Here is a 23,051-nt window from a genome sequence, read left to right on the forward strand (position 1 = left end):
TTTTCTCTTCCGCAGATGGATGGTAGTACCTACACTGCACAGGTCGGTTGCATACAATTACAAGTTATTTTCATTTAGCTACTGCACGCCTTATGTGCACGCCTGATGATCCTTTGATGCCTAAATTATCTACTGCTGTGAGTGATTAGGTACCTACAGCTACTGCTTAGGCTTACCTAGACCAGTCCCGGTTCTCGTGGGTCCTACAGGCTTGTGGCTGCTGTACCTTAAATACATTACCTTTCTACTAGTATCTACTTATTATAATGCGATTACGATACGATTTTTTTCTGCTCATTAAATTCGAAATTCAAAGACGGCAGAAAAACGCGTGTGACAAAGAGGTAAGCTTTGGAACAACGGGAGCAATTTGTTACTTTGTTAAATAGGTAGCTACTTTTTAAATTTTTCTATTCTCTCATTGTGTTTTATTGTATACAATTTTGTATTTTCTTTTTGTTTTTCGCTCAAAACTCCGTCGATCTCCAACCGATTCTAACAATATTTATCTCCAAATGTAGTACCTGATGAAAAGATCTCTGAGAAATCGAGTGCAACTCTTGAAAATTGTAGGCATGAATAAATAAAATAAAACGAATATGTCTGATAAATACCCAACATTATAAAACAGTTCATGTTTAGAGCTGACATGATATGGACGTTATCTATAATGTAGCCTCGTGTGTAGACCTCGTATGTTATTTGTGATAGGTAACTACCTCGTGTTCCCGCTTATTATTCGTATCATTGACGAAAACTTTACAACGAGATGGGCGAGATGGGTTTTAACTGCCTGTGCGGGTTCAATGTGGAAAAGAAGTGTAGTTCAAATAACTGCTACCACGTATCGGGGCGGCTCTAGCCCTTGAAAAAGATTGTGGGCAGAAGCATCCGATATGGTTGGAAATTCACAAACGTGAATGGTTTTCATTCATTAAACTCGCCTACATGTTATGAGACAGAGGATAGGGATAGTGTATAAGGGGGAGTATATGCGGGTTGTAAATAGGGGCAGTACATGACGGAGTATACGAGTTGTACACAACTCATAAGGTGTGGTAGATAATCTATACTAATATTATAAAGCTAAAGAGTTTGTTTGTTTGTTGAACGCGCTAATCTCAGGAACTAGTGGTCCGATTTGAACAATTCTTTCGGTGTTAGATAGCCCATTTATCGAGGAAGGCTATAGGCTACTTTTTATCCGAGTTCGTGCAGAGGTTCCCACGGGAGGCGGGTGAAACTGTTGGCAGAAGCTAGTGGTACATAAAGAATGTACCCTATGTAGCTACATAAGGGCAGTACAAATTGAGAGTACATAGGGGTTAATTAATGTACTCGTGAAGCTCCAGTGTGCAGTCATTTCCTATCGTCCGAAGCCAAGTATTGCAGATTTCCTAAAAGCCAGTGATACGCTAATGGGGTGGCGGAACTGGCGTCTTGAGCCCCCTCTTCTAGGATCCTCGAATACCCTTCCGTTTCGCTGAATAAATGAATCCTAATACAGGGCTTTAAATGACTTGTTACTCTATGGTGCTTTTATGCGTAGGTACACCTAGGCTTTTTGAATTTTTGAGAGAACCTGAAACTAAAAAAAATGTGCTCACTTCGTTTGCGGGTCTTTTTAAGTACATACTTCTATTCTCTGTCTTCACTTTTCGAGGATTAAACCTAGCAAAAAGGCTACAGTTTAGCGCTGTTAACAAACCTAATGTAGTCTAGCTTAGCCGCCGACGACGGGATGAGTCCGCCGCTGCTTTCCACTGCTTTGGACTTGCAATTATTCTTCAGTTTGTCTTTAATTAAAATGAAGTTTGATTTTGATACGAATGGATTACATAAAATCTTTATTATAATGACAATCTAAGACATAGATAGGAGGCCAATATGTTATATCCATAGACAAAAAGGAATAGACTTCGTATTTTTATCGAAATGTCAACCAAAACCCAAAACTGACAGTGCGATCAAAAATTGAAAAAGAAAAATTTCTTGTGAAATCTAAGCTCAGCTATAGAAGTGCGGGGGTTTAACCTCAACAATATACATTATAATGAATACACACAAGCTTTTCGCTCGAGTTCTTGATTTTTCTCACTCCATGAAAATGCAGTCTAGAACTGTTATGAAAGAAGCTACATATAGCAAAACATCGCTTAACTATTGTGCAGATATCGTAAAGTAATTATTACTGAAGCATAGATCATTTAGTTATAGTAATTATATTGTAAACATTACCATTTTAGAAAGTACATCACCCACAAATATATCGCATGTTCTGGTACTTTATATATTTTACAGATAGACAGCATGACTACGAAAATTTTCTGGCTACTCTTCTCATGACGCAAACTATCCGGTCCCCTGCACTTGTGCTGAGAGCATTTAACGTAGAAATAGCTCGCATTCAGGACATAACATCCGACTCACAAACTGCTGCATTCAGATTACAATTCTGGCAAGATGCTCTTAGAGGCATCTACAACAAAGAGCAAACACTTCAAAACGTGCCTGCCAATCCTGTAGCACAAGAATTATTTAAGGTATAATAGAAGTATTAATTTATAATATTAATATTATGAGTAATTCATAATTTAGTCTTGATATTACTGAAAGACAATAATCCGCTGACTTTAAAATCTTTTAGATTTGTTGCTGCTATGGCCTTCAGAGGAGGCATTTGGAGAAACTCATAACATCCAGAAGTAATCTGCTAAAGTCTAAATACTTTAGAAGTTTAGAAGATGTAGAGAGATATGCTGAAGAATCTGTGTCTTCAATTTATTATTTAATATTAAAAGTAGCTGGTATAAAAGATATGCATGCTGACCATGCTGCGTCTCACTTAGGGAAAGCTCAAGGAATTGCCAATATTTTAAGGTTTGTAATCCTTGAACAGTACCAAATAACATTTACTTATTAGAACATCAGCTACATTATTTACACATCTTACACAGGTCTGTACGTGTATCCAGTCAACACAAAATTGTATCCTTACCAATGGATATACTTATGAAGTATAAAATAAGTCAAGAGAATGTCCTAAGGTGTATTGACAATGAAGAAATGAGGAATGCATCATTTGAAATTGCATCGAGGGCAAATAGTCACTTGGAAAAGGTATTTTTTTATTTGTTTACTAAGGCCAAAATCCACCTACAGCATAAACATCAGTTTTTTTAACCGGCTTCCCAAAAAGGAGGAGGTTCTCAACTAGGCTGGTGTGTTTTTTAAAAAACAACTGTTAATAATTGTTATTAGTATGTTATTGGTGAACCTAATTTAAGGAAAAAGTTTCTGAGAAGACATTTATATTCTAAAACAGTCGATCTCCAAAGGAAAGCTTGTCATTATAAACATGTGAAATATCATGTGGTTGGATAACTATTTTCTATCTAATGATATTGTCTTAATTTTGCAGGCCAGAAAAATAAGTGTTCCTCAGCTTTCAAAGCAGATATTCCTACCAGCCGTTGCTATCCATAAGTACTTAGCAAAACTTGAAAAGAAGAACTTCAACATATTTGACAAGACACTTATGTATGCTAGTCCAACATTACCAATAGCTTTATATTACAACAGAATGCGTAATAAATATTAATTTATATAAAAAGCTTATTTAACTAAAGTGATATTTATTTAAAATGCGTTAGTAAGCTCATGTAAAAATTAGTAAAAATAAATTAGTGAACCAGATCTTCAGCTTTTATTTACTTTGAATAGTATCCCACTTTTTTTCATGTTGTTTGAACCATATTTGAATATGCAGTCCTTGAAGTAAGGTGTCAATAAAACAATGTTTAATTATATAGAAATAATTGCACTGTTTACTTTCAAGCTTCTTCATGCAAATAAATATTTCATAACAATTCGAGATTCAAGCAAACTTGTTTGGCAACATGAGTACCTTATCAGTTAATAGTCACTAAATACGCCTACTGTGATACTAGAGAATAATTATTACTGTGAATAATGCACATTTTGTGCAACACTAGCTATACATTTGCAACAAATGAGAAGAAATAAGTCTAAACAATTGTATTACCTACTTACATTGATCTTAAAATTTAATTTTAAAATGTAGGTTGTTATCAAAAATAGAGTTGCATAGTATAATCATCAAATGCAATCCAACATACTGTAATAACTTTGGTTAGGTAATCTTGAAAGATCTTTGGTTGTAGATAATTCCATTACTGTGATGTGCAAATATTTATATAAATAGATAATATAAGACTAATGTACTTGCTTGTGTGAGTACTTAAAAGGATAATAATTTAAGCATCTAAAATTAAACTAACAAGACTGCTTTGCTAAATATCTCCAAAAAAGAGTTTCTAAAAGATAACAATAGTAACATAATACTTTCTCTATTGCTTTTAATGTTACATTAAATCATTTCTTGGATTTGACAAAAATAAATACTAGAAGGTAAGTACTAACCCTGTTGTGCACAAATAAAACTGCACACATCAAATGCATAACCTTAAAGCTAAACTAAGCTTGTAAACATAAGCAACCATAAATTAAAAATATTTCAAATGAAGTGATAAATAAACACAGCCGATTACAATATCATAATGCTAATTTGGAATGTAAAGGTTTATAAGTAAACAATAGTTTAAGATGTTTGACACTTAAGCTTAATATAAAAAAGCTAATGATAAGTACTACTGATTCCATCACAATAAACTTGCTGCAAAAAAAGCTGCCATATAGTACCCATTGAATAATCCGTTATTCAGATGGTGTTAAGTCTTTTTCAGGCTCCCCTTCAAACAAAATTTGTTGAAGAAGATCATAAATAGGTTCGAAGGCTTTCCTACAAGCTGCATTGGTTGGGGTGAGGTAGTCATGCATATCATGGTGACTGATGGTGCCATCGGTTTGTACAAAACCCTTGTCAATGGCAACCATCTCCACTTTATTCATGGTGGTAACCTTTTCACGTAACAGTTGGTTGATCTTTGCATTTTTCTCTCTTAAAGTATTTGGATGTTGACCACGGGGAAGTAGACTCTAGAATAAAACATGGAAACAGACATGTTAATATTTTGTAATATAATAGAAACACACACAATATCAAGAAAGTCATATACTTACAGGCAATACTATGTAAGCACTTGGGTGTTTCTCCCTGATTGTTCTAATTATTTCTAGGATACCTTCACACACTTGCTCCGGAGTATTTTCAACATTATTTGTTCCAACATGCACAACTATGACCTACAACATTACAGAACATAATATTAAGAAAAGTGCTAAGAAAAGTGTGTAATAAAAATCTACTAAAACTGTAAGATTTTACTTTATACTACTAATTTATAAAAATACATTTCTGAGCTTAATACACACTCACTTTAGGATCAACATGATCAAGTTCTCCATTCTTGATACGCCACAAGACATTTTGAGTCTGATCCTTGTGGATACTGAAGTTCAGACAATGCAGGGGTGCAAACCATTGATTCCATACTTCAGTGTGCTCTAATGCTTGCAGGATGGAGTCACCAATGAAAATCACATCAGCATCCTTCCCTTTAGCATCAGACAAAAATCTGTTATGCTGTAACAAAAATATTTCACAGTGAAGCATCTGTTTAAGCTACCACAAAGCACTCAAATGTGGTAAAGATTAAACAATGGATTATTCCAATAAAGTGAATTTAAATGCACCTAGTTACTGTGCGGGAAAATAATAACTCTAGCACATGTACATAGAGGTAATCCTAACTGCGTACGAAAATTACTTAGTAAAATTATATCGATTTGTGCTTGATTAAGTACTCTAATCTTCAATAGCCAATTAATAGAAAATTAGGTCAACATTTGCAATTAGAATCAATTTTTCACTACGTCTATGAGTCATAAAGTGATTTCTGAATCCAACCGTCTATATTAGCAAATCCTAACTGCTCACGAATTCATTTTATAATTGAAATCTTACAATGCTATTCCACCTTCCATCCCCTTCAGTGTCTAGTTGTGGAGCGGCGACTGAACAAGGATTCATTCTTCCACGGCAATATTTCAATAAGATTTATCACATCAAATAAGAATCGTAATATTTAGACTTATAAATTACCACATCAACTAAAACCACGAAGATGAAAATAACTTGGCGGTTTCTAGGTTGTGTTGGTTGCCGTCACTGTCAAATACAATGAAATGTCATTTGGCTGCTATGCTATGCATAAAGAGCAACCGAGACGTTCTGAATCAGCGTCAGCGCTGTAGGCCAAGCACGAATATTTGCGAAAAGTTATTCGTATCGAAATCGAGTAACATTTGTATGAGAATACGGTAGTTTCCAACGAGTCAAATTCATTACTTTTATTTAACTGTCAAAAACTGTCACTTTCTTTGCAATATGTATGAAAGCGCAACTTATGACGTCACAGATTTTTCACATCAAACTGGATTCTTATTTAGCTTATATTATCAATAAAAAAATTTAATCAATTATTCCATCAAAACGATAAATGGAAGTGACATTATTTTTAGATGCTTCACTAAATGAATATGACAACGTAATTTATTTTTGACCTAGTCATCCACCCAATTGTACAGCGCCCCTATCGGGCGTAAAAGGAAACAAAACATGGCAGCACGAACATTGTTTTGACGTAAGGTAACGTAAACTCTCGAAGGCTGGCTATCGAGTATGGTCGAAACATTATTCACTTGAAAATAGTCGGTGAGAAAGGTTTCGAGAAGTGTAAAAATAAAGTTTTAACCGTGTTTATGTTTTGTTTAGAGTTAGTTTTCTGAATAAAAGTGTTTTAAAATTTGAAGTCATTTATTTATTTAGAACATATAATTTACATTTTTAAATATTAAATATAAAAATAAAAAACATTTAAAAATATAAAAAATAGGTTGCCACCGATATCGGGCACAGGGTCCAAGGTACCGGTGGTTAGGGTCCCAGAGACAGAAACCTCCTCACAATACGTGCCGTATCAAGGAGTACTGCCTTCTGAATCAGTCCCTTGATCCAGCCGCCCAACGAGAGCCTCCTGAGGTGTTCGTCGAGGCTCTTGGCTATTAAACCATTGGCCGTAACGACAATCGGCACAACAACAGCCGTGTCGACACTCCACATGGCGACAACCTCGTGCGCTAAGTCGAGATACTTTATTTGTTTCTCTTTCTCAGCTTTCACAAGGTTCTCGTCATGCGGAACGGCGACATCGACTATCATCGCGCGGCGCGCTAATCGATCTATCACCACAATATCAGGCTTATTGGCTACAATAGTCCTGTCAGTGATGATAGACCGATCCCAGTACAACGTGATATGGTCCTTTTCGAGAACTGGGTCGGGCGCATACTTGTAGTACGGTACCTCAAGGTCTACAAGGTTGTATTGCAGAGCAAGCTGCTGGTGGATGATCTTGGCCACTTGGTTATGCCTGTGCAAATATTCACCGTTAGCCAAACGAGAACAACCAGATATAATATGTCTGATAGACTCACCCGGATGGTGACATGCCCGACATATGTCAACCGTCCCGTCTTTCATAATATACCTCCGGTAGTTATTCGTCAGGATAACTTCGTCCATAATTGCACATACAAACCCTTCGGTTTCTCCAAATAGGTCACCGAAGCGTAGCCAAGCTACGGACGCATTGAAGTCTACATCGGGGCCATGAAGAGCCCCGAAGAAACGTCCGTGTAGCTGTTTGCTCTGCCATACCCCCTTGCGATCATGGGTAGATAGTACCACAGGTCTGCGCCAGTTCTCATTTGCCAACGATAGCGGGTGAGTCCTTTGTCCACTGCTACCATATCACGATGCATACCCACGTCGCTTTTGAGAAGATATTCTCTGAGACTGCACACCTCACGGTTGTGGAGCGTCTTTGCATTTAAAAAGCCTCGGCCTCCACATTTCCGTGGGATGTACAGTCTCATCACCGACGATCGTGGGTGATGCATTCGTTCTGCGGTCAGCAGTGTGCGGACTCTCCTATCCAAGGCATCCAATTCAGTTTGAGTCCATTTGAGTATGCCGAAGGAGTACATCAGGACTGGCATGACCCAACCATTATAGGCGCGAACCTTGTTGCCGCCTGATAAGGAACTTTTTAGAACCTTATTCAGGCGGCCAAAGAAACGCTCCCGCAATGACTGTTTCATGTCAGCCACATTGATGCCTAACCCCTCCGCCATACCCAAGTATTTATATGTATCGTTTGCGGAGAGTGATCTCAGGTTTATAGAATCTGAGAGTTGTACTCCCTCAGATTCCACAATTCCCCCTCGCCTTACATGCATGACTGCACATTTGTCCACACCGAACTCCATCCTGATGCAACTACTGAAATTTTCAGTGATCTTCAGTAGCTTCATCAGCTGCAGTTCCGTGGTGGCAAATAGTTTTAGATCATCCATATAAAGCAAATGGGATATAACCTGACCCCCTCTCCGCAAAGGATAGCCCAGCCCCGAACCCTCTAGCAATGTGCTTAAAGGGTTCAAGGCCAGGCAAAACCAAAGTGGACTCAAACTGTCACCTTGGAATATTCCCCGCTCGATCTTAATAGGATCGCCGGTCCCTTCAATTTGTCTACATCCTGGATAGTGAAGAACCGTTCTCCATTGCTCCATACATGACGCAAGAAAGGCGCGTAGAGTTGTATTTATTTTATACAACTCCAGTACCCTCTTAAGCCATGTATGGGGGACCGAGTCGTAGGCCTTCTTATAGTCTATCCAACATGTCGACAAATTCTTTCGGGATCGCCGAACCTGTTGGCTGATGACCATATCAGTGAGGAGCAGCTCCTTAGTAGCACGGGACCCCTTCCTACATCCATTTTGAGAAACTGACATAATTGAATACTTTTCAATATGTTGGTTTATTTTTAATCTCAAAATAGATGTAAGAAGTTTATAGACCGTCGGTAAACAAGTGATCGGTCTATAATTTTGTTTTAAAATTATTGTTAAGTTTACCAATTTGTAATAGCTTCAATATAAGTAATTTAAAATGCAAAGACCGCCGCTGTATGAACGTAGTTCATAGTCTTTGCCATATTATGTCATATTATCTTTTAGCGGCAAATTTACTAGAATATTATAGATATCAATCACGAGAAACAAGGTAGATAATAAATCATATTTTATTTATTTGCGTACCTATAGAATTAAAGTGTTTGAAAAAAAAATTGTTATTTATATGTTTATTTTTAATCATTGTAGAGTAAAACTTAGGAATAGAATTAACCCACTGGACACAAATGAAACCGAATTTAAAAATATAGAATATAGAAATAGCATTGCACTTAAAATACTTCACACTAAAGTTTATGCCACTCAAACTTATTAAAACTGTTTACTCACGCTTCCATGAATTCAACCATCATTTCATATTGCGTGCGTCTGACTGGTTCTCATAATTATTTATTATATTGAAAGCACTTAATTATTTGTAGCAAAAAAAAAACAGATATACTTTTTGTTGTGGACGTGTAAAACATAAACAAAGGAGATGGCCAAAAAAACACCCAGAGTCGACAGGAACTTCATATGTATGATTGGATTCAGTATAATTTGTGGATTTTAAAAAGTATTTCAAATCATCTAAAAACCATGGGGTTCTCTTTTTATAACGTTTTTTCGATCAAGATTTTAGTTCACAAAAAAGTTTACTTTTACTGTTTGATGTTCGTTAGACAGCCGTGTAGCGACGGCTTAAGAATACATATGTCGCTACCCCTTCTTCCAGTGGGTGTCGTAAAAGTCGACTAATGGAGTATAAAATGCACCAAACACCAGTGCAAGAGAAGGAAAACTCGGAAAAAACCCTCTATCAACCCGTCTGGCCAGCGTGATAGCAGTAGGCTAAATACCTCTATGAGCAGCACAAAAAAGCCACGGCCCCTAGTTCCCGGCAGTCCCGCTATTCCCGGTCATGGTGGCGACCGTGGTTACGGCGGGGCAGGGGGTGCGAAGAATCTCCGGGTTACGGGAGGCCACCAAACAAAACTGACTCTGGCGACGTACAACGGCCGCACGCTACGGCTTGACTCGCATCTGGCGCAACTCGAGGTGGAACTTGGGAAGATTAGGTGGCACATATTAGGGTTATGTGAAGTTCGAAGAGAGGGGGAGGACACCATAACCCTCGAATCAGGTCACCTAATGTACTTCCGAGAGGAGACCAACAATCCCAAGGTGGCGTTGGGTTTCTGGTTAATAAGTCCCTAGCTGATAACGTTGTGGAGGTGTCTAGTGTGTCGAACAGGGTAGCGTACCTTATCTTAAAGCTCACCGACAGGTATAGCCTCAAGGTAGTGCAAGTGTACGCACCGACCTCGACACATTCAGACGATGAAGTGGAGGATATGTTTGATGACATATCAAGGGCCCTCCACTTCACTACAAAGACCCATTACACCGTTGTCATGGGGGACTTTAACGCTAAAGTGGGAGTACAGATTTGCGGCGAATCGGCAGTAGGATCCCATGGATTTGGAAGCAGGAATCATAGGGGGCAAATGCTCGTCAACTTCCTCGAACGTGAGGGGCTCTTTTGATGAACTCTTTTTCAAAAGCAGCCCCAAAGGAAGTGGACGTGGCAAAGCCCGACACTATGACTAAAAATGAGATTGACTTCATCATGACGAACAAAAGCACATATTCAGAGACGTCTCCGTGATCAATAGGTTTAATACCGGTAGCGATCACCGACTTGTCCGAGGCTCTCTGAATATCAACTTCAAGGCTGAACGTTTCCGTCTGATGAAGGCCAGGCTCCGACCAACACTGCTCCAAACCATGACAGGATCTGAAACGTTCCAGTCAAATTTGGAGAACCGATTTGCCGCCGTGGAAACCACAATAGACGTTAACCAGAACCACGAAAATGTGGTTCGGATCCTCAGGGAGGAAGGTTCGAGATTCTGTAACATGCAGCGTAAGGGCAAGAAATCAAAGCTTTCGGAAGAGACATTAGGGCTTATGAAGAGACGACGTGAAAACCCACCTGTCACTTCGTCAGCTAAGCGGGCTCTAAACCAAGAGATCAACAAGCACGTACGACGCGACCTCCGGTGCTCCAATACTCTTGACATTGAAAGAGCAATTGAGCTGAATCGGGGTCAAAGGTGTTCGTACAATCTCTTGGAAGAAGCCACTTGACGAAGCTGACCACAACAAGTGGAGAAGTCGTTTCTTCGGTGCCGGCAGTCCTTTCGGAAGTGGAAAATTTCTATGGCCGGTTATACGCATCGCATGCATCTCGACCTGATCCCAGAAATGAGGACTCTAGAGCCACATTAACGCGCCATTTCACCGAAGACCTGCCAGAAGTCAGCAGTGGCGAAATCGAGATCGCTCTGAGACAGCTCAAAAATGGAAAAGCCCCTGGCGAGGATGGCATTACAACAGAGCTATTAAAAGCAGGAGGAAAGCCCGTACTGGGGGAGCTCCAGAAGCTTTTTAATGCCGTCCTGTTTGAAGGGAGAACTCCAGAGGCGTGGAGTAGGAGTGTTGTCGTCCTGTTCTTCAAAAGGGAGACAAAACCCAGTTGAAGAACTATCGACCCATTTCCTCCTAAGCCACGTCTATAAGCTGTTCTCAAGAGTGATCACGAACCGACTTGCGCGAAGACTCGACGAATTCCAACCACCGGAGCAGGCTGGGTTTCGGAGCGGATACGGCACCATAGACCACATCCACACAGTGCGGCAGATTATACAGAAGACCGAAGAGTATAATCAGCCCCTGTGTCTAGCATTTGTGGACTATGAGAAGGCCTTTGACTCGGTTGAAATCTGGTCTGTTCTGGAGTCCCTGCAGCGTTGTCAAGTAGATTGGCGATACATCCAAGTGATGAGATGTCTCTACGAAGCCGCTACAATGTCCGTCCAAGTACAAAATCAGCAAACAAGGCCCATACCGTTGCATCGAGGAGTGAGACAAGGGGATGTTATTTCCCCGAAACTGTTCACTAATGCAATGGAGGATATGTTCAAGACGCTGAACTGGAAAGGACGTGGCATCAACATCAATGGCGAACACATCTCTCACTTGCGATTTGCTGACGATATCGTCATCATGGCAGAAACGCTGCAGGACCTACAACAAATGCTGAACGACCTGGCTGAATCTTCTCTACGCATCGGCCTACGGATGAACTTGGACAAAACCAAGGTCATGTTCAATGAACATGTTCTACCGGAACCGATTGCGATACACGGCGCCGTTCTCGAAGTTGTTCGGAAATATGTATACCTCGGGCAGACATTGCAGTTAGGTAGAAACAACTTTGAGGACGAGGTGAATAGGAGAATTCAGTTGGGTTGGGCTGCATTTGGGAAGCTACGTCGAGTCCTAACATCGTCGATCCCACAGTGCCTAAAGACGAAAGTCTTCGATCAGTGCGTCCTACCTGTCATGACTTACGGAGCCGAAACGTGGACACTGACGGTACGGCTGGTCCACAAGTTTAAAGTCGCTCAGCGGGCTATGGAAAGGGCTATGCTTGGCATTTCTCTGAGGGATCGCATCAGAAATGAGGTAATCCGTCAGAGAACCAAGGTCATCGACATAGCCCACCGAATCAGCAAGCTGAAGTGGCAGTGGGCTGGCCATATTAGCCGAAGAACCGATAACCGTTGGGGTAAACGAGTTCTAGAGTGGAGACCACGCCTCGGCAAGCGTAGTGTAGGACGTCCTCAGGCACGGTGGAGTGATGACTTGCGCAAGACGGCTGGCAGGAGCTGGATGCGAGTAGCCGAAAATCGATCTCAGTGGCGTGCACTTGGAGAGGCCTATGTCCAGCAGTGGACTGCGATAGGCTGATGATGATGATGATGATGTTCGTTAGAAGTTGAATGCAGACTCGTGATTGGACCGTTTTGCATTGCTAAGTCATTTGTTATATTTGACAATGTCACATGGCGCGATTTTCAAAGACAATTTCTCCAAAAACATTTCATAGCCAGTTGTGAAGGTTGCATGTAACTGCGAAACCTCTCCAAGTAGGTAAGGTCGGTGCTTAATCGTATCTGGAGTGGTTAAATACAAGACCTTTTAATCACCAGGCCAACTCTGAAACTATGGGGTTGTTACTAATGGCTTGTATAAGGAGATGGCCAAATTTTCATAGAAAAAGAACCCAGAATCGACAGCAATGAAATGGTTACCAATAGGTTCTTTATGATAGACCTTTGATGGTGCCAAAAAATCCAGACTGAAATCCATGGGGTATAGGAGCTATTTCATATTATCGCAAAAATAGGTTATGTTGAATATACACTGGACAGCAAATAAACCGAGCCACCCGCTACTATGGCACTCTAATCCGATTTTCTCAAAAAGTATAAAACTTACAAATAACAAAAATATACCTATAGAAAGAGCATTTCTTAAGAATTAAAATGACTATAAACTCAATTAAAAGGACCGTCAATTCACGATGTTATCAAGCAATAAACACGATGCTATCAATTTTCTCTGTTTTGATTAGAGTTTGCGCTTATTTTGTAGTGAGGGAAATTCCATATTTCTTCACATTTCTTTAGTTTTTATCCGTCGTTTGCTTAGACGCGTGTATTTTTGTGCTCGTTTATTGGTAAATAATGGATACGACCACTCAGGAAGCAGCTCAAGCTGTAACACTACTTCGAGCAGGCCTTGGGCAACGTGAAGTCGCTTGACGACTTCCAATCAGCAGATCTTCGGTGCAACGAGTTTACAGACGATACTTGGAGACTGGAGCATTCGATTTCAGCCCAGGTATAGGCAGACCTAGGGCTACATTAGCAGCAGATGATCGATATATCCAACTTTCTGTTGTATGAAATCGTCGCCTCAACGCAGTCTAAGTCCAACAAAGTCTGCCTGATGAACGCCAAGTCGTCATAAGCTCAGATACCGTCAGAAGGAGACTTGCTGAACAGAACCTGATTCCAAGGACAGCTGCAACAGGCCCCATATTAACAGTAGCTCGCTGTAGAGCACAACTTGAATTTGCTCGAGAACATAGAGATTGGACATTAGAGCAGTAGGCTAACGTACTCTTCACTGATGAGACCAGGGTGAGTCTACATGGAAGTGATCGACGTCAGAGAGTATATCGTTGCCTTGGAGAACGTTACTCCCAGTGTTGCATCGAGGAAACGTGCTTACGGAGGGGGATTTGTAATGGTCTCGGGCGGCATATCATTACCCACACATGCAGCGTTAGTTTTCAGCAAACCAACGGGCCGTATACGTGGATTGACTTCTCATCGCTATATCCCTGAAGTTCTCGCAGACCATGTGGTACCTTACTCAGGTTATATCGGTCCGGATATGCAGTTAATGCGTGATAATGTACGGTCTCATGTTGCTCATGTGGTAACCCAGTATCTACACGACGTCGGCATTCGTACAATGGTGTGGCCAGCTTGTAGCACGGACTTGAATCCTATAGAGCACTTATGGGATGAACTGAAATGTCGGGTTCGAGGTACCTGGTACCTGCTCCAATAAGGCTTCCAGAGCTGAAAATCGCTATTGAAGAGGAGTGGGACGCAATCTCACAAGATTTCATCGTCAGACTTGTTAGGTCTATCAATACGAGGATGCTAGCAGCTATTCGAGCAAGGGGACTAAACACTTAATACTGAACAAAAACAATTTTTCATATTTTCCTTTGTTTTCGGTTAAAATTTTTGTTTTCACTGGGTGATTGCCAATGGTTTTCACGGCTGTAAGATGACTCTTCCTGATAAATTGATTAATATGCGCTTAATAAATTGATTAATCCCAATGTTTTTCCATTTGTTTTAATCCTCATAAAACGTAGTTTCTGTAGGTATAATTTTAATATTTGTAAGTATTATAGTTTTTGAGAAAATCGGATTAGAATTCCAAAGTAGCGGGTGGCTCGGTTTATTTGCTGTCCAGTGTATGTTGATTTTAAAGATTATAAACATCAAGGGACATAAAAAAGCAAAGTAAACTAAAAGGAGATGGCCAAAAAAACACCAAGAGTCGACAGGAACTTCATATGTATGATTGGATTCAGTATAATTTGTGGATTTTAAAAAGTATTTCAAATCATCTAAAAACCATGGGGTTCTCTTTTTACAACGTTTTTTCGATCAAGATTTTAGTTCACAAAAAAGTTTACTTTTACTGTTTGATGTTCATTAGAAGTTGAATGCAGGCTCGTGATTGGACCGTTTTGCATTGCTAAGTCATTTGTTATATTTGACAATGTCACATGGCGCGATTTTCAAAGACAATTTCTGAAAAAAACGTTTCATAGCCAGTTGTGAAGGTTGCATATAACTGCGAAACCTCTCCAAGTAGGTAAGGTCGGAGCTTAATCGTATCTGGAGTGGTTACATACAAGACCTTTTAATCACTAGGCCAACTCGGAAACCATGGGGTTATTACTATTGGCTTGTAAAATATTAGTTTACTTTGCTTTTTTATGTTCCTTGATGTTAATAATCTTTAAAATAAACATTAATTCAACATAACCTATTTTAACTATATTATGAAATAGCTCCTATACCCCATGGATTTCAGGCTGGATTTTTTGGCACCATCAAAGGTCTATCATAAGGAACCTATTGGTAACCATTTCATTGCTGTCGAATCTGGGTTTTTTTTCTATGAAGGCCATCTCCTTTGTTTATGCTTTGCTACACGTCCACAACAAAAGTATTTCTGTTTTTGTTTTGCTACAAATAATTAAGTGCTTTCAATATAATAAATAATATAATAAATAATGATGAGCTTCTCCGTGTGAGAGGAGGCCTGTGCCCAGCAGTGGGACGATAAATAGGCTGTAACTAACTAACTAATGAGAACCAGTCAGACGCACGCAATATGAAATGATGGTTGAATTCATGGAAGCGTGAGTAAACAGTTTTAATAAGTTTGAGTGGCATAAACTTTAGTGTGAAGTATTTTAAGTGCAATGCTATTTCTATATTCTATATTTTTAAATTCGGTTTCATTTGTGTCCAGTGGGTTAATTCTATTCCTAAGTTTTGCTCTACAATGATTAAAAATAAACATATAAATAACAATTTTTTTTTCAAACACATTAATTCTATAGGTATCTACGCAAATAAATAAAATATGATTTAATTACTTAGGTACCTCGTTTCTCGTGATTGATATCCATAATTTTCTAGTAAATTTGAAGCTAAAAAATAATATGCGGTACTACGTTCATACAGTGGCGGTCTTTGCATTTTAAAGTATATTGAAGCTATTACTAATTGTTCCAATAACTTAACAATAATTTTAAAACACTTCTATTCACAAAACTTGATAAACTTGCTGGCTTATTCGCTAACTTTCGAATTCTCAGATGTCAACTGGCCTCAGTTGTCGTCGGAACTTTGATGTCAACCGATAAGTTCAAAACATTGGTATTCTGTATCGCATGAAGTGGATATCGGTGGATATCGTTACACGGTTGCTGACGCCAAAACTACGATGACAATTTGACAGCTCTATTTTTTTATCCATTATCCATTATGTCCATTGGGCTTACGGAATCGCAATATAACTATTCTATTCTATTCTATTTTTTGTTTCTGGCAATCAATGCCGTCGATGTTGGTGTCGACGATTCTGCCACTGACAAGTGATATGAGAAGCAAGTAGGTATATATTATTATAAAATGTAAGAAAGAAATAAAACTTAAGGTTAATCGATACAGAAACAGCTGTCAAAATGAGTCATGGTGGATATCAGCCTGATGACGTCATCTCATTTGGTAACTGGCGTTAGCGAATAAGAAAATAGCTGTTTGACAATTTACTAATGTACACTTTACCAATTGATGATATCTGCGAGCTGTCAGTGGAGTTAGCGAATAAGGCTACTGAATACATTCTTGCACGATGTGTTGTAATTGTAATCATTAATGCATTAGTTTTAAAAATAATTTTACAAGTAAGCTTATTTGTGAATTATTATGGTGGAATATTATATCCATAGTATTTTGAATAGACTGTACGTAATAGTCTGTTGAAGGGACTCCACCTAGTCTTGCCATAGAGTAGCGTCCGCAGGCCGTCAGTAGTGTCACTAGTGTCAGTGTCACTGTCACATTTTCAACTTCGACTCCCGTGGCCTCAGTCCTCATATTCCTGAGCCGAGTTAGAAATTAATTAGAATTTACAATTCCATTGAACAAATTGTATTCTGAGAAGAAAACAATCAAGACATCAGCTTTGTGACGATGGATAGCGAAAATGACGAACTTGCAATTCTCGAAAGTAAACATAGAAAAGAAAAGAAAGAGCTCCAAGCACAAATACAAGCACTGAAAAAAGCTGCTAAAAATGATAAAACAAAAAAGAAAGAGCTTACAGCAGAAATAGCAAGGTTAGAGGCTGAAATGGATGCTAAACATCAGCAAGAATTAGATTCTGCTAACATAGCTGTAGATGAGGTTCCCGCCGATTCAGTCCCAACTATTGAAAATGAAATGGCAAGGGTAAAAATTTCAAAGGCCCAAAAACGTAGGGACAAGAAATCGCAACAGGAAAAGGAAAGGGAAGAACAAATAAAACAGCAAGAACAAGAAAATCTTCATGGCCCTAGAAATACTGAACTTCAAGGAATAAACACCAAGTTAAAAGAAAGGAAACTAAAGATTTTCTCTATTCCCTCTGATGGTGATTGCTTGTACAAAGCCATTGCTCATCAAATGGCTGTAATTAAGCAGAAAGACATATCTGTAGATGAATTAAGGGAAAGTGTAGCAAAATATATAAGACAAAATAAAGATGATTTCATTCCCTTCATGAGCAACCCGGACACATGTGAAATGTTAACTAGTGAAGAGTTTGAGGAATATTGTAACAAAATAGAGAATACTAAGGTATGGGGTGGTCAGTTGGAAATTAGAGCTTTGTCAAATATTCTGAAATGTCCTGTAACTGTCATACAGGCAACGGGACCAGGCTCTATTGATCAGGGGGCAGAACATGATGGGCCACCACTGATAATAACATATCATAGACACATGTATAGACTAGGTGAACATTACAATTCAACTGTTCCTTATGAAGGTGACAACTAGTTTGAATCAACAAAACATGAATATTATACACTCTTTTGCAAAAAAAACGGGCACCTATGCGAAATCTAGGTTTTAAGGACTTCACGTGTATTTCAAAGGGTTTTAATAACTGTAGGATGTTACTAGCATCAAAAGGGTTAGCCAAGCATGCGTGAGGGTGTATTCTAAATTTGAATTTTGTAGATTTGCTAAGAAACTGGTTACACGTTGTTTTGGACTGATTCTTGGTAGAAAGTTCGTGGTCGTTTTGAAAAGTTTTTGAGGTGATTTTCAGAAAACTGATAATGCACTTTTTATTAATGATTAATGTACCTTCCTGTTACATCAAAAAAATTTTGAAAAACTACACGTATTTGATAAAATGTGCACCTGCTCTAAACAGTCTATGCTGATGATTGACGGCAATGTTACGAGTTTCGGTATTTTTGTGTAAAGCATTCTATTGTTCAGATATTGTACCCACGCGGTTTAAAATATCCCTTTCTCATGAATAAACATAATTTAGAGGAGTATCAGTACTTTGGGCTGCGACAAAGCCAATTTAAAGTTAGCAATGCCGTTTACAACTCGTCTCCTATCACACTTTGACATCTAAAAAATACCAAATTTTGTTATAAATGTTAAATTAACCATATGAAAAATGACGAGGAGGGTCAAAGCTATCCAAAAAGTCAAATTATTGCCGCGTTGAAGCTCTCGATAACTCCATAGGTGTCGGTTTACTAAACGATGATTTAGCTGAAAGGGAGTCATGAATTCCTTATTATTGGCCAAACGTATGTTTCTTAAAAAAAAATATCAGTTTGCGAATTATTGTTATGATTTAAGCAGGAAAGTGCTGTAGATACCAGAAAACCTCGGAGCAAACATGTTTATTTAATAAAATGTCCCTGGGATGAAAACCCGCTCTTTGAACGCTCAGACTCATAGATCTTCAGAGGTCTACGGGGTTTCCCAAGAGGCAAGGTTATTTAAAAATCAGTGATTACGTGGCCTTAAGACCTCATGCTCATAGTCTATGCACTATTTTCTGTATTTTCTAGAATTTCAAGACTTTTGAAAATGTCAAAGTCTGATAGGAGACGAGTTGTGATCGGCACTGCTTACTTTAAATTGGTTTTGTCGCAGCCCAAAGTACTGATACTCCTCTAAATAGTGTTTAATTATGAAAAAGCGATATTTTAAAACACGTTGGTACAATATGTAAACAATAAAACGCTTTACACTAAAATACCGAAACTCTTAACATTGTCATCAATCATCAGTATAGCCCATTTAGAGCAGGTGAAAATTTTAACAAATACGCATAGTTTTTCAAAAATGTTTTGATCTAACTAAAAGGTACATTAATCATTAATTAAAACTGCATTATAATTTTTCTGAAAATCACTTCAAAAACTTTTCAAAACACCGACGAACTTTCTGCCAGCAATTAGTCCAAAACAAGGTTTAACCAATTTCTTAGCAATTGTACAAAATTCAAATTTAGAATACACTCTCACGCATGCTTGGCTAACCCTTTTAATGCTAGAAATATACTACAATCATTAAAACCCTTTGAAATACACGTAAAGTCCTTAAAACTAAGATTTCGCATAGGTGCCCGCTTTTTTTGCAAAAGAGTTTATTAGGTATTAAAATAGTATCTAACAACTCCCATGACTTACCAGCCTTCATTTTATTGCATTTATAAAATAAATGAAAATTGTAAATAGTCTGTGTATGTACCTACTCACATTTCTGGTAAATTATTTTTAATAAATAATATTGTTTACAATCATTTGTGTTTATTAAAAAAATCACTTGGAAGTATATAATTTATTTATGAAAAGCAAAATCTTTGTTAGCACAATAATGTATAAGTTTTACATTTCACACAATTAGATGCTTAATTGCACTGAGTAACAGTTTATGCTCCATTTTGAACTGGGGTCTCACTGGGGGCGTTTTCACCTTCAGCATTATGTTTGTTGGGGTCATCAGGTTTCATTGCAGGGAACAGTAAGACCTCCTGTAAAAAAGGAAAATAATTAAATACATATTTTAAACTTATGGCTGATATTGCATTGCATTACTTAATTATCTGAAATGTACCTTGATGTTATTGGAATTGGTAAGGAACATAGTAAGCCTGTCAACTCCTAAGCCCCAACCAGCTGTAGGTGGCAATCCATATTCGAGAGCTGTGCAGAAGGCCTCATCAGTAGGTGGTGTCTCATCATCACCAGCCGCACGGTCTTTGGCTTGCTGTTCAAACCTCTCTCTTTGAGTAGCTGGATCATTCAATTCAGTGTACGCATTGCAGATTTCTTTCTTCATTACAAAGAGTTCAAACCTGGAACAAAAGCATTTATGAGTTTTGTTTTCTACTTATAGAAATTAGGTCAGTTGGAAGAGTAACTCATTGGTCTAATAATATAAACTTCTTGTTACCTCTCTGTCAGACCGGGTATGTCTCTATGGTACTTGGAAAGAGGGCTCATAATTTGAGGGTGGTCCAAAATGAATGTGGGGTTAATACATTTTTCTTCAAGGAACTCTCCCACTAGTTTGTCTAGAAGCCTAGCTGTAGTCCTAGGCGGTGGGCATTCAACCTGAAACATTTAATCAATAAAATATGGAACAGAATCCAAGTGGGTACTGGCTAATGTGACCCATTATCATGGCAATTTAATTTATACTTTGAGATTATGATCTTTATGAAGGATATTTTTTTCTTACTTCATGTTTTTCACACAACTGACTTAGCAGCTGGTTGGCTTCTTGTGAATCTAACTGATCAGCAGGTGGAAATTTGACATTCAATGCTTTTTCTAAGCTTGCAATCATGGGTACCCTTGCAAATGGAGGAGTAAAGTCAATTTCCACCTCTTCACCATCAGGACCATCTGGTTGATATTTAACCTGTAAATAAGAAAAATAATTAAAAATACAATTAAGCATGACACATTGACAAATACAAAGTTTGATAAATAGATCATTAATACATCACATGTTACTATTTAATCATAACATTAGAAATTAGATTACACAATAAATTCATTCATATCTCATCAAGCTAATTATGCATTTACTATATCTATCACACATGTTGATGTTTTGTCATTGTAGTGAGAGTACATCTGATAACCCACTGACTTATAAAATCGAAACAAAGCGATTGCAATGAATCAATTGACATGCATAATGTTTACAAACTGATAACATAAATTTCAACATTATTACATCATAATAAAACCATTGTAGACTTACTTTGTATGAACCGTGGATACTCTTTACCATGCCTGAGAGCATAGCTTCCGTTATACTGATAAGATCGTTGTAATCTGCATAAGCCATGTAGAACTCACAGGTAGTGAACTCCGGATTGTGAGTTAGATCAATGCCTTCATTCCGGAACTGTCTACCAATTTCATAGACACGGTCCAAGCCTCCCACGACTAACATCTTGTGGTACAACTCAGGAGCTATCCTCATGTACAAGTCCATGTTGAGATCATTGTGATGAGTGATGAAAGGCTTTGCAGTGGCCCCACCAGGGATCATGTTCATCATTGGAGTTTCAATTTCAAGGAAACCCATGTTGTCCAAGAATTTCCTTACATAAGCAATGATTCTTGCTCTTGTGTAGAAAGTTTGTCTTACCTGTGGAAAAAGCATTTTTTTTTTTAATTGTATTGCAAATAAGAAGTTCAGGATGATGTCCATGATTTGTAAGGAATACCATGGAGGTTAAATATTAACTTACTCTATCATTCAAAATTAGATCTAAGTATCTCTTCCTAAACCTGGTTTCCTTATCCTTAAGCCCAAAGTGTAAGTGAGGCAGCATATGCAGACACGGAGACAGCAGCTTAATACTTTTGGGTACAATTGACAGTTCTCCTTTTTTGGTCTTTCCAGGATGTCCAACACAGCCAATAATATCACCTCTCCTCAACTTGTCCGTGTCAGTTACGAACTTCTCTTCAGATTCATATAGTTTTGCATTAGCCATCACCTGAAATATGGATAACATGATTAAAACCAAATAAAAAATAATATCTGCAGTTGCATGTATGATGTTAGTGAATACTATTTCATTTACCTGTATTTTAACACCTTCACCTCTCAAGTCATAGAATATCAGCTTAGCTCCAGACTCCCTAATGGAGTGCACCCTGCCAGCCACAGACAGTGTGACATCTTCAAGGACCTCACCACTGTTTACGTGGTTGTATTTTTCAATGAATTCTTCCAAAGATATTGTGACATGGAACTTGTGAGGATATGGGTGGTCTGCCTTGGCGCCTTCCTTGAGCGCCGCCACAGCAGCAGTTCGTAACTTATAATACTCATTGGGACTGATCTCCTCTTCAGCCTTTTTATCAGCTTTCTTGTCAGCTGTTGCCGGGGGTTGTTGGGCAACCTTCTCCGCCTTTTCCTTTAATTTTTGTTCGGCTTTCAGTCGCCTTTTCAATTCACTAAAATAAAAATTAAGAATAACATGTCAGTACTACTAATAATATTAAATATAGCTGAAGTTTCACTAACCGTTTGCTAACAGCAGATGAGAAATTTCCAAATCGATTGATGAAATGGTTAGTTCTAAGAGGCAGGACACACAGGTTCCTGAGGGCATTCATTTTGGTACACACGATACTTACTTCTTAGACAACTTTTCGTTACCCGTTTCAGCCATGACGTTATGTATAAATAGCAGATATCTTGCTATGCTGATATTCAGGAGACACTTTTTAAGTTTCTAACCTAAAAATTGGCTATTTGACACGTTATCTCCTGTCATAAAGTAAGCCATAGAGATAATAATCCTTTTTTTTTCAATAGAGAATACGAGAATGTTTTAATGTTTTTTCCTTTTTATAAAATCCAAATCCATGCTTCGCATACTCAAGGTAATTTTCTATGCCTAAGTTTAACTGATGGTTTCTCCGTTTCTCTAAATATTAATATTTTTCACATATAACATACAAATAATGTCATGTAAATTAGTAA

The 23,051-nt window shown here is 38.3% G+C and overlaps 4 protein-coding genes across 7 annotated transcripts; 2 read left to right on the forward strand and 2 right to left on the reverse strand.

Annotated features, from left to right (window-relative positions):
• Positions 1-1,919: 1,919 nt before the first annotated feature.
• LOC110376949 (NADH dehydrogenase (ubiquinone) complex I, assembly factor 6) lies at positions 1,920-3,696 on the forward strand. 3 transcript variants are annotated; one of them, XM_049852208.2, is made up of 5 exons: positions 1,920-2,216; positions 2,302-2,543; positions 2,648-2,880; positions 2,958-3,120; positions 3,422-3,696. In XM_049852208.2, exons 2-5 carry the CDS (start codon positions 2,343-2,345, stop codon positions 3,599-3,601), a joined length of 777 nt encoding a protein of 258 aa, XP_049708165.1. In that variant the 5' UTR covers positions 1,920-2,216; positions 2,302-2,342; the 3' UTR covers positions 3,602-3,696. The 3 variants fall into 3 exon arrangements, with proteins under 3 accessions (XP_049708165.1, XP_021191283.1, XP_021191282.1); XM_021335608.3 differs by having other exon boundaries at positions 1,920-2,181; XM_021335607.3 differs by having other exon boundaries at positions 1,921-2,181; positions 2,306-2,543.
• A 103-nt stretch (positions 3,697-3,799) lies between these two features.
• LOC110376950 (platelet-activating factor acetylhydrolase IB subunit beta homolog) lies at positions 3,800-6,164 on the reverse strand. The gene is made up of 4 exons (XM_021335609.3): positions 5,948-6,164; positions 5,360-5,566; positions 5,104-5,226; positions 3,800-5,019 (listed from the first exon to the last, which is right to left on the reverse strand). Exons 1-4 carry the CDS (start codon positions 6,011-6,013, stop codon positions 4,738-4,740), a joined length of 678 nt encoding a protein of 225 aa, XP_021191284.1. The 5' UTR covers positions 6,014-6,164; the 3' UTR covers positions 3,800-4,737.
• Positions 6,165-17,084: 10,920 nt separating this feature from the next.
• On the forward strand, positions 17,085-19,833 carry LOC110376936 (deubiquitinase OTUD6B). Its single transcript, XM_021335591.3, has one exon. It carries the CDS (start codon positions 17,211-17,213, stop codon positions 18,054-18,056), a length of 846 nt encoding a protein of 281 aa, XP_021191266.3. The 5' UTR covers positions 17,085-17,210; the 3' UTR covers positions 18,057-19,833.
• Positions 19,834-19,859: 26 nt separating this feature from the next.
• Positions 19,860-22,863, reverse strand: LOC110376935 (lysine--tRNA ligase). 2 transcript variants are annotated; one of them, XM_021335590.3, is made up of 8 exons: positions 22,703-22,863; positions 22,144-22,519; positions 21,805-22,056; positions 21,309-21,701; positions 20,778-20,960; positions 20,490-20,650; positions 20,151-20,391; positions 19,860-20,067 (listed from the first exon to the last, which is right to left on the reverse strand). In XM_021335590.3, exons 1-8 carry the CDS (start codon positions 22,735-22,737, stop codon positions 19,966-19,968), a joined length of 1,743 nt encoding a protein of 580 aa, XP_021191265.3. In that variant the 5' UTR covers positions 22,738-22,863; the 3' UTR covers positions 19,860-19,965. The 2 variants fall into 2 exon arrangements, with proteins under 2 accessions (XP_021191265.3, XP_021191264.3); XM_021335589.3 differs by having other exon boundaries at positions 22,590-22,842.
• Positions 22,864-23,051: the final 188 nt, after the last annotated feature.

This window comes from Helicoverpa armigera, chromosome 6, assembly GCF_030705265.1.
Source record: "Helicoverpa armigera isolate CAAS_96S chromosome 6, ASM3070526v1, whole genome shotgun sequence".
NCBI lineage: Eukaryota > Metazoa > Arthropoda > Insecta > Lepidoptera > Noctuidae > Helicoverpa > Helicoverpa armigera.